General features: G+C 35.1%; 1 protein-coding gene across 2 annotated transcripts; it reads left to right on the forward strand.

The window, feature by feature from the left end:
* The first annotated feature begins 5,109 nt into the window (after positions 1 to 5,109).
* On the forward strand, positions 5,110 to 11,741 carry LOC142622104 (putative UDP-glucuronate:xylan alpha-glucuronosyltransferase 3). Of its 2 annotated transcripts, none has more exons than XM_075795533.1 (5): positions 5,110 to 5,235; positions 5,356 to 5,498; positions 8,664 to 8,870; positions 9,131 to 9,762; positions 10,549 to 11,741. In XM_075795533.1, the coding sequence occupies exons 2-5, from the start codon at positions 5,443 to 5,445 to the stop codon at positions 11,577 to 11,579; spliced, it is 1,926 nt and encodes a 641-aa protein (XP_075651648.1). In that variant the 5' UTR covers positions 5,110 to 5,235; positions 5,356 to 5,442; the 3' UTR covers positions 11,580 to 11,741. The 2 variants fall into 2 exon arrangements, with proteins under 2 accessions (XP_075651648.1, XP_075651649.1); XM_075795534.1 differs by having other exon boundaries at positions 5,121 to 5,235; positions 5,359 to 5,498.
* Positions 11,742 to 12,209: the final 468 nt, after the last annotated feature.

Consider the following 12,209-nt stretch of genomic DNA (forward strand, 5'->3'; position numbering starts at 1 on the left):
TTTATCTAAACTCAATCGAAACAAGCGTGTACCAATCTCACTAAATTAATTAAAGTTTTTAACGAGGATAGTCTCATCCTTACATGTAGTGAGCCTCTATCATCACTACATTAAATTTCAATGTTGATAAAATATTGAGGTTGATGTATGTGTATGAAAATAATAGATAGCTAAACAAGCAAAAGTAGAGTTTTTTGAATTAGTTTGAAGGAGACTGATGTGAATGCTCTAATAGAACCACAACAAAAACCTCTACCTTGATATAATTGTGATTAACCTCTTGATAGAGCTAGTCACTTGCTAAAGAAGGGACCTTAGATCAATCAAGACCATCCATGCCTATAGGGGTGGCTAGGGAAGCTCTAATTTTTAAATGAGAAAATTGGTGGAGAAGATGGAAAATGGAAGACTAATAGTTGATGCAGGGCTGTAAACGAACCAAACCGTTAATAAACAACTCGGTTTCAGTTTGATAAAAAGCTTGTTCATGTTTGTTTGTTTACAAATAAGTCAAGCTTGAGCTTTAGTTTTAGGTTTGTTTAATAAACAAGTCAAGCTCAAGCAAAAAAAATTTGTTCATGAACAAGCTCATGAATAATAGGGCTCGATACAAAATATGTCGAGCTTAACCTTATTTATAGCTTGATATATGTTTACTAAATAAACTTATTACTATGACATTGTACATATGTTTTGGAATGTTAATTTATAGTTTGTTTATTCATATATGTTTTGGAATGTTAATTTATTTAGATTTGTGAAGATTATAGTTGTATGAATGACAAATGTGGATGTAAAAATTGTATTTTGAACAGTTACTCAAGCTACAGACAATAAATGATGATGGATGGATTTAATTATGTAAAGTTGTAATGTGAACAAATTCTAATCACAGGTGCTAGAAGCATGATAAAATGAGTATATTATATATATGTGCGTGTATATATATATATATATATATATATATATGTGTGTGTGTGTGTGTGTGTGTGTGTGTGTATATATATGTATGTATATTTGTTTACTTGATTTTTGGTGATGTAAGCATTTGATGATGCAATTTTTTTGGATCCCAAGCTAAAAAACTTGACTTGAGCTAGAGTTTGAGCTTAATATTAAGCTCGAGCTTGGCTTGGCTTGGCTAGGCTAATTAATGAATTTTTTTTTTTGAAAATAACTATAAAAATCAAAACTATATTATTAGTTAGCTAATGTTTGAAACTATTTTGGTATCTAACTAATCGAGTCTAAAGGACTCGATTTTGGAATACAAATTGAGTACACTGAACTCGATTTTAGCTCAGTGTTGCAGCTGATGTGGAAATTTGTCCACTTAGGCATGAAAATCGAGTCTGTAATGCTTGATTTTGTTACCTAACAGTAACGAAGAACGAAGCAACCCAGGCGGCGAATGCTTCAGGCGATGGCGGCGAAGGTTGAACACCAAAGAACGAAGAACGAAGTACCAGAGAACAACTAAACCCGAGTGATGGCGGCGAATGCTTCAAGTGACGGCGGCAAAGGTTGAACACCAGAGAACAAAGAAAGAAGCACTAGAGAACGACTAAACCCAGCAAGCGAAAGCTTCAGGCAATGACAGCAAAAGCAAGGGAAATCCGATTTGATCAGGTCTTTTGTTTTGGGTTTTGTATTTGGTTTTGTTCATGGGTTTTTGGGGCTTGGAAGAACAAGGAAGTGGCTTGGAAGAACAAGGAAGTTCGTTTGCAGTTGTTGAAGCAAAGGAAGCACAAGGAAGTTGAAATCGAGTTCTATGCCTACGTGGACCAAGTATCCACATCAACTACAAAAGATGTTGAAATCGAGTTCAATGCAGTCGATTTAGCATTCCAAAATCGAGTCCTTTGGACTCGATTTGTTAGATACCAAAATAGTTTCAAACCTTGGCTAACTAATAATATAGTTTTGATTTTATAGTTATTTTAAAAAAAAAATCCCTAATTAATCAAGCTAAGTCAAGTCAAGTCAAGTTAAGCTCAAACTTTTTGGCATTCTCACAAGCTCAAGTTCAAACATTGTTTTTAGGCTTGTCTCAAGCTCAAGCTAAGCTTGAGCATTTGATTTTTATTGATGAGCCAAACTCAAATACACACTATTCGACAAAACTTGGCTCGTTTACAGCCCTAGTTGATGGAGCCCATTACTCATATCGTGTTTTGTAGAGTAAGGGGGTACTTATAGAACATAGAGAGAGATTTTTGGTGCTTAATTAACCAAAGACCTAGTAGGAGACCTACCAGTTAGTTGTCTACTTAGCTACTATTAATTTTATTACAAAAAATTTACAAATTAATATGAAAATTAATAGGATTGAACACATCAAAGTACATAATATATATTTTTTCTTTGCTTTGTCTTGTGTGTAGGAATCACACAACAAGGTACAAGGCATATATGCATTAACATTCCTAAAAACACTTGTAATTCTTATGGCTTTGCCATAATTTTTTTGTTTATTTTAATTTTTATGGCTTTGCCGTCATATATATATTTTTGGAAATCAAAATACAAGTTTATTTCATATCTGAATATTAATGTAGATTGCTTCTCAAAAAAAGAAAAGAAAAGAATATTAATGTAGATCGGTTATCAAAAAAAGAATATTAATGTAGATCAAAGTACAAAGCCTCTGTTGCAAAGTGGAGGGGAATCTTCCAACCAAACTTTCCTAGACTATGGGCTAGAGAGTTGGCAGTACGTGGAGCTACAGATAGACAACACCAACGCCAATCCTTCAAGTTTTGAATCTGATCAGTCACGACATGTCCAAGTTTGGAGGAATTCGGACCATGTGAATGTAGCATCTTTCTTACATTTTGAGTGGTCCCTTTCGAAAACTAATATTATTTTTTGCATAATCATTGTCATTCTATACAATCAAAAGGAACAAACATCATAACCAACAAATAATTAAACACTTTATAAAAAATAAATAAGACAAAAAACGATCAAGTAATATTTGACTGGACAATGGGACATAATAAAACCCTTCTTGACCTCTTCACTCCTCAGTAGTCAGCAAGCAACTTTCTTGATTCACTTGAAAAAAAAAGTCTCAATCTTACTTGATGCTACGGACATAATTTTTTTTTTAATATATAAATTTTATAACTACTAAAATGGTTGATCTAGGATGATGGACACAAATAAAATTTAAGCATTAGTATTACAACTCCGAAATTGCCATTTTACATTCCCAAAATATAAAAAAACCCATTTTATCCGGGTGTGTATATTTAAATTTTTTTACATCTATGCTACAGTGAGTTGGTAAAAATACCAACTCTTGTAGCAAGGTTGTTTAATTTTTTATATATTCACTTTTCTCTCCTCTATCCTTCATTTATTATCTATACATCTCTCTCTCTTTCTCATATTTATTTTATTAGATAGTTTATATTATTTTATTGGTTGTATATAAAAATGAGAACTAAAATGTTGAGTGCATTGTTAAATGAGTTAGTAATATAGATAAAGTAATATTTTAAAATGTAAAATATGTATATTTTTATAAACCCGGATGTGAATGCTCATGAATCCACATTATCCACTACTTTTTCTTTACTAATTACAACCATTTACTTTACTAACAATTATGAAATTTGTAGTGAAAATAAGAGCTATTTTAAATACTTCGATAGTTACAGCAGAAGAGGGAAGATATTTCAATTTTGAATGCCATGGATATACTAAAGTGAAATACTATCTCCATAACATTTTTACAACAAATCTTAAGTGACAAGTTATTAGTAATTATTATTGATAGGTAAAAAAAGTAGGCGAAACTACACTATTGGTCCTTGAAGTTTACCCTGTGTGCGCAATTGGTCCTTCAAATTTGAAGCGAGCACAATTAGTCCCTTAAATTTAAAAACTGAGTTGTATTGGTTCTTTTACTAACTGTTGTTAACGGTGTTACTTACCTGGCTAACAGAATAATGACTTGGCATTTTTTTTAATGATGTGGCATGTTTTTAATTAAAAATTAAAAAAATTATTTTCCATGTGAGATGAAATTGAAAAATCATAATGAATTTTTTGGGGACCTTTGGATGCTTGATGACCTGGTTACACATCATCAACAACAATGTCAGCTTTTGTATTAGAATCTGTTCACTGATCTCCTTTGCTTTTGGCCTCACAGCCACAACATCCAAACCCAGGGCTTTTATAGCATCAACCATTTCCAACTCTATCTCTTGCTTCCTCTGCACAATTTTCTCCTTTAGCTCAAGGTCCAAATCCTGACCCGCAGTCACCCCAGAACTTTCAATTTCATCCTCCAGTGCCTTGTTTTTTTCTTTCATATAGGGCCGATTCATGATTTCGACAAACTTTTTATTGACTTGCTGCTTTAATTTGACATACTTTTTTTTATTTGCAGAATCAATCTTGATTTTTAATAATTCCATTAACATGTCGAGTCTAGACTTCAAGGTTTCATAATTAGGAGCTGCAAAGGCGCCCTGGGCATACTCATCCTTAAGTTTTTCAATCTTGTCCTTAGAGCTGGAGGCATGAGTTGTGCCAAATATTCAAATATGATTTTTCAATTTCATCTATCGTGCAAACTATTTTTTTTTTTAAAATTTTTAATTAAAAACATGCCATATCATTAAAAAAATGTCAAGTTATTATTCCGTTAGCCACGTAAGTAACACCGTTAACAACAGTTAGTAAAAGGACTCAATACAACTCAGTTTTAAAACTTAAGGGACTAATTGTGCTCGCTTCAAACTTAAGGGACCAATTGCGCACACAGGGTAAACTTCAAGGACCAATAATGTAGTTTCGCCAAAAAAGTAATTTCAGTAATAGATTAAAAAAAAAGAAGGGCCTTTATCCCTATCTATCAACTTAATACTTATAATTTATTATAAAAATGCGATGAACTTTTACTTTTACTTTTCCATGGTAAAAGATGTCAATCATTCGAGTTTCAAATGGCTTCCCAATGAAAATAAGTTGTGTGTTACGTTGACCAAGTCCTTACATGCATGACAGTTCCAAAGGCAGGAAAGAATGAGAGATTACTTATTATAATGTAATATAATAATATAGATTTATAAATATATATAGTAAGTTAGTAACCAAAACTAGACGCTGCTCTCTCTGTCATTTTGACCATAAAAAAGAGAAAAAAAACAAAAATACTAAAACAGCCCCTCCTGAACTCTCTTTCTCTCTCTCTCTCCCTTCCTCCGCCGTGGATCACAGGTCTGTGTCTCATACCATCCTTACTTTATTATGCTTTTTAAAATTCTTTCCACACTATATATATAATATATGTATACTCAGAAAACTAAACTTGTTTGTTTGTTTGTTTGTTCCCTGCAGCAGCAAATTGAGATTAAAATTTTGATATTGGTTTTGCGTAGTGGCTAGATCAGATAGTGCCTCCCCCATGTTTGAACTGAATCAAAGATGAGAGGACCCCAAAGCCCCATTGAGCCCAGGCACCGACTCTCTACTTCAACAACGTCAGCTTTCCTTTCCTTTCTTTCTTTTTTCTTACTACTTTGTTTTGCTGCCACGGTTATTAGATATTACTAGGATTTCCTTAAACTGCCTGATTTTGCTGCTCTACTTGCTACTCTAGTTCTCATAGTAGACACTACAAGATTTTATTACTGGGTCTTTGTTTGTTTGTTTTTTTTTTGATAAGTAGTACTCGGTCTTTGTTTTTTGTGTTACTTTTCTTGTTTTTAACGTTTTGGTCGTAATTCTGTGGTTAGGTAGATATGGTGTATCCACTTCGTTTGTCATTGTTTTTGAGTTCCACTGTGTTATTTTGTTCCCAAAGGTGCATTTCTGTGTTCTGATTTAGCTGCCCAGCTTCCCCAATTGTTGTGATTAAGGGGCTTTAGTCTGGTTGGGGGCTGAGGCTGACCCACCGAGTAAGCGATTGTTTTAACTACAAATTCTACTCTAACTCCGAGTGCTCCCCTTTGCAGCATTTGCTTCTATCAAGTGGAAAGTACACTTCTACATGGAACTATAGATTATATACTAAGATGCTTACTGGGTGTTTGCCTTATTGTGCTTTGGTTGTTTGTTCAAACTTTCTATATATTACCATTACATCTGTGTAGGTTTTTCTTGGCCTATGTGTTTCCTCAATCATTTTTGTTTATATGACGAACTTGTTGTAGGATTACAATTATGCATTGTTTGCCTTCGGAGTTGAGAATATGGTTGAGGTTTGCCATTTGAAACTATAGTGATTATTTGTGGACTTTTGTACTACATGGAGCTCAAAATAATAAGAAATCAGCTAAACCCAGGAAATTAGTGGAAAAAGTCTAGCAACTAGAGTTAGTTATGGAAGCTTGGTATGGTTTGCAGAATGTCGAGAATAAAATTCAAGTTCTGGTGTGGCAGCCTTCTCAATCGATTTCAGCAATGTTGGCTTGGAGAGGATTCTATATGTTGGAGATTGAGCAGGAGTCACAATTCTGAGATGAAAGTTACTTGTGTTATGCAATTCGATAGTAGAAGTTTTCTTGGAGAAATAATTGGAGTGAAGGGGTCTCTCTTGTGTAAGTGATTACATTCCATGTACTAGGGTTGCACATTGCACTTTTTTTCAATAAAATTACCTATAAAAAAAAAGAAAAAAAAAAAGGAGTGTAGGGGTTCCTACAAAAGTCTCATTATTGTTTGGACTGTAGTATTGAGCACACTGATGCTGGACAGCCTTGAAATCTAAGTGAATAAAGGGCTGTCTTGCAAGGAATGTGTTGAGAAGTGAGGTAGATTTAGGGAAGGGGAATAGAAGCTTAGGTGGGATATGAAGATGTGAAATTGATGCAGGAAGCACATATATCTTTTTAATTTAATTTAATTTTAGAATTCGATTGTATTTTTATTGGTCATTTGTATTTTGTTTCAGGTCTAATTAGTTAATCCAGTTATTAGTTTATTTAATTTCCTATAGTTAAGTTTACTTTTATAATTTAATAATTGGCCTTCCTAAGTTCACTAGAATTAGGGTTTAGTCCTAGTACTCTATATAAGCATATTATGTACTCCTATGGAGACAAGTTTGCTTGACTAATTAAAATCCTCTTGGAATTTTTTCCAATTGTTTGATGCTTACTCCTAAAGTTATGTATCATTTTTTTTTTGTTCCTCAAATTTGTTGTTGCATCCGTTTTGGTCTTGTCCTGTGTCAGAAATAATTTGAGTTTGTTGGAAATCAGTATAGTAAAGAAGATGTTAAGGCTGCTGAGAATTACTGGAAGGGGGAAGGAAACAATTGCTGAGAATATTCGCAAGAACAAAAGAGGGTAGAGAGAAAATTAGGTAGAAGGAGGGAGAGAGGGAATTCCTTGACTCAATTTCAATAGATTCCATTACTACCAAAGCATTACATATTACATCCTTTTATACCATAAGTCACTTCCTAAGGGAGCATTGGAGGTTTCAATGGTAAATGACTGAGACAGCTCACAAGTTACTAGGATTAAATAAAGCATCAGCTAAGGGCTAGAGGCAGCCACCTTTCTTTGCCATGAAGTTGCTTCATAGCAAACTACTTCAATTCTGAGAATTAGCTTCTGTTTTACCTAAGGGTAGGAACCTATCACCTCAAGAGAGAGAGAGAGAGAGAAAAAAAAGTAGAAATTAGATAATAATTAATCTACCAAAATCCTTAAAACAGACTACCATGTTATATTTAATTTACTCTAGAGAAACTCTTCAAAATAGGTTGCTGGAGTCATTATGCTAGCTTCTGTTTTTTTTTCTCTTCACATTTCTAGTATTTGATGTGAAAGAAAGAGAATTGTACTTGATAATGGCTTACTTTAGCATATACAAGATGTTCAGTATAAATAGAAGGTGTAGACAACTTTGCAAGGGAAGAAAATAAACTCCTATAACAGTTACATACAACTATCAATGGCTGGAATTAAGGAAGTAAATGAGGAGAATTTGAATTTGAATAGAGCTGGAATTGAGGCCTTGATTTGTCACTTAACATCCCCTTGAAAAATGGGGAGCCTGGACTGCATTGTTAGTTTGTCTCAAAGATAGAAATTGAGAAGTAGCCAACCTGTTTGTGAAGATATCATCATTTTGGTTATCTGTGCAAACAATTTGTAATTTGAGAACACCAGAGTTTGAGATGCTTATGAACGAAAAGGTAATCAAGTTTAAGTATGTTTGTTTAAGCGTGAAAAAAGGATTGGCAGCGATGCATGTGGCACTGACATTATCACGGTGTAAGTGACAAAGTAATAATAGCGGGATGTGAAGTTCACTAAGTAGGGAGCAAAACAATATATTCTGCAACTATACATTCAAGTGCACTGTATTTGGCCTCTGAACTTGACTTGACTATGGTGGGTTGTTTCTTGCAAGACCATGAAAGGGGATTAGGTTTATCTACTAAATGGGTTGGTGATTCAGAAAGTTTACATTTGTGATCTCATATATCTATCTACATGATTTTTCAGTGCACTGATTATGGAACTCAGCTAGTTAATCGTGTTGCAATCAGAAATATCTTCAAACCTCAATAATCAATGTCATAAACTTTGCTGTGGTCATTTGAATTATTGCTATTCCTATTGATGCTTGTTGGGCTCTCTTCACTTGCCTTTTGTACATGCATTAATGTGGTTTGGACCTTCTTGTTACAGTGAAGAATCTAACAAAAGAAAGCCTCAAAGAAGTAAAGCTTTTAAAGATGTTGCAAGGGCCCTCCATATTTCTGTCCAAGATAGGAATTTAAATTGCAAACCTACATTGAAACTTGTGCTGGTGGTTATTATCTTGGGAGCCTTTTTGACGTTCTTCCACTCTCCAGCAATCCATAATACAGATCATTTATCCAATTCTGTGTCTCGGTATGCATTACTCACCTAGTTTTCACTTCTTACTACCATGTTTAGTTTACTCTTTGGCAGTTTCTTTCTTGACATTGAGGTTTTCTAAAACTACAATTTATTTTTTATTTTTTAAAAATTTTATGACAGACTATTAGTTGCTCATCCCTCCTTTTCTGGAACTGCAATTGTCACCTAAATTGTCATTCACTATTAAACAAAGAGCATTTTATTGTAATATTTTCTCTTCACATCATCTTGAAGAAGTTTGCTGCTTGCAGGGAAACTTTTGTAGACAGCTGGATAAGAGACAGTGCTGCTACACAATATAAATCAGTTTTAGAAATTAACTGGGATCAAATTGAAAATATTATTGAGAAGCTAATTGACAGGAATGAGTATCAGGGAATTGGCTTGTTAAACTTCAATGAAAGTGAGATTGATCACTGGAAGCAGCTGATACCAGATGCTGATCATGTTAATCTGCACCTGGACTATGTGTCAAACAACATAACATGGGAATCCTTATACCCCGAATGGATAGATGAAGAAGAAGAATTTGAGGTTCCTACTTGTCCTTCTCTACCCAGGATTAAAGTTCCTGGAAAACCACGGATTGATCTTGTTGCAGTCAAACTTCCCTGCAACAAGTCAGGGAGCTGGTCCAGAGATGTGGCTCGTTTTCACTTGCAGCTTGAAGCGGCAAGGATTGCTGCCTCTTCCAAAGGGTATCATCCAGTGCGTGTGCTTATTGTGTCTGACTGCTTCCCAATCCCAAATCTCTTCAATTGCAAGGAACTTCTCACACGTGAAGGGAATGTGTGGCTCTTTCAACCCAACCTGAATACATGGAGAAATAAGCTGCAGCTTCCAGTTGGGTCATGTGAACTTGCAGTTCCTCTCAAAGCTAAAGGTCAGTTTGAAACCAAGTGTGTTGTTGGTTGATGTGTGAGTGTGTTTTCCCTTTCCCTCTTTGACTTTTTCTAAGTCAGTTTTTGTTGCAACAAAGAGCTGATGGTCCAGCATCTTCTATTCCCATCTTTCTTTTTAGTGTATCTAGAATTTTTGAAATTTAAGGGGAGGAAAAGAGAAGAAAGGGGGGGGTGGGTAGGAGAGGTGAAGGGGGGTTTTCAGATTTGTGATTAGGTTTTGCTGAGTTTACTTAGAATGTATTGATCAAGTACACAGGTCAACTGTATGTACATATATTCTTGGGACAGTTGCAACGTGGGAAAAACATTGAATTGACCTCAAAAGCAAGCCTTTGGAGTTTGGGTTCTAATGATATTATTCACAAAGAGACTAGTACTTTAATATTAGTTTGATGAGGTAAACCTAAATATCTAACTGGACTTAGTACCGGTAGTCAAAGAAAGTGATGCTGTTTAGACTCTTATCACTGAAACCTCCTCCATAGATTTAGGTCCAGTGACTCTTGGCCGTCTTCATTATGTCACAATTGTAGAAAATCAAGCTGAGCCACAAAAGGAGGGAAAACAAGAGAGAAAATATTGAAAAAATCAGGAAGTTTAGCTTTTAGAATTAAATCAGTCTTGTCATTTCCAACAGGCGTGTAGCCCTGATTGACACCTACTCCTTTGTTCCTGTCATGTTCTTGCCCGCCCTCCCCCCACAAAAAAAAGGGGTCTTGTAATTGCAAAATACTAAAGTGTGAAACTAACCTATTCTTTATAAACAGAAAACTTTTACTCAGAAAGAGCACACCGAGAAGCATATGCCACAATCCTGCACTCTGCACATGTATATGTTTGTGGGGCTATCACTGCAGCTCAGAGTATCCGTATGGCTGGTTCAACACGAGATCTTGTGATACTTGTTGATGAAACAATTAGTGAATATCACAGAGGAGGATTGGAGGCTGCTGGGTGGAAGATCCATACTATTCAAAGGATCAGGAACCCAAAAGCTGAGAAGGATGCATATAATGAATGGAACTACAGCAAATTCCGTCTTTGGCAGTTGACAGATTATGACAAGATCATTTTCATCGATGCTGACCTTCTCATTCTAAGGAATATTGATTTCCTGTTTGAGATGCCAGAAATAACTGCCATAGGAAATAATGCTACTCTGTTCAACTCAGGAGTTATGGTGGTTGAACCATCAAATTGTACATTCCAGCTGCTAATGGATCACATCAATGAGTTTGTGTCCTATAACGGTGGGGACCAGGGGTATCTGAATGAAGTCTTCACATGGTGGCACCGGATTCCCAAACATATGAACTTCTTGAAGCACTTCTGGGAAGGCGATGAGGTGGAGAAGAAGGAGATGAAAACTCGTCTCTTTGGGGCTGATCCTCCAATCCTTTATGTCATCCATTACCTGGGTAATAAGCCATGGATCTGCTTCCGGGACTATGACTGCAACTGGAATGTGGACATTTTGCAGGAGTTTGCCAGTGACGTTGCACATAAAAGGTGGTGGCAGGTGCATGATGCCATGCCAGGAAATTTGCAGAAGTTTTGTTTGCTCAGGTCTAAGCAAAAGGCGGCATTGGAATGGGATCGGAGGCAAGCGGAGAAAGGAAATTACACCGATGGTCATTGGAAAATTAAGATAAAAGACAAGCGTTTAAAGACATGTTTTGAGGATTTCTGCTTCTGGGAGAGCATGTTATGGCACTGGGGTGAAACGAATTGGACAGATAATGCTACCGTTGCTCCAGCCCCACCTGCAATTACTACCAAATCTCTATCCTCTTTGTGACTTACACTTGTTTTTCCTCATACCTCAACATCTTTTACTTTTACTTCAAGAAATATCAGGTTTACTGACTATCATCATCATGTATTTCATTTTATACAAATTCTTTTATAGTAGACTTTATATTATACTTTTATTTTATTTTATTTTTAGTTTACATGTTTTTCCATCTGGTGGCATAGATCTATGTACCTTGAATTGAATGCATTTTGAAGCTCAATTCCTTGGTATCATGATTTCAGTCTATACTCGACTCATCTTGACGATGGAATGGATAGGTGACAAGTTTGTTTGTTTGTTATTTTTGTTTCTAATAATTTTAAATAGGTTAGGTGACAAGTTAACTAAGCCTGTGTTTTTTTCTATAATAATAATAAATAAATAAAACTAAGCATGTGATCATCTATTATCCTATGGCATGGTATGGAATTGTACTAAATTCTAACACGAAATCACTCAATTGAGCATATTTTGTTAAAGAAGCAAGTTGTCAAGTTATGAGGAGCAGCCGAGTGAATTCAGTTCCAGCCACCTTTACCTTTTGAAGGGATATTATTATGGCCAACAAGTTATTAAAAAGATGTCCAATTTTTTTATTTTAATAAAATTTGTTCCCTATTGGGTCACATGATT

The sequence above is a fragment of the Castanea sativa genome, chromosome 1 (genome assembly GCF_040712315.1).
Source record: "Castanea sativa cultivar Marrone di Chiusa Pesio chromosome 1, ASM4071231v1".
NCBI lineage: Eukaryota > Viridiplantae > Streptophyta > Magnoliopsida > Fagales > Fagaceae > Castanea > Castanea sativa.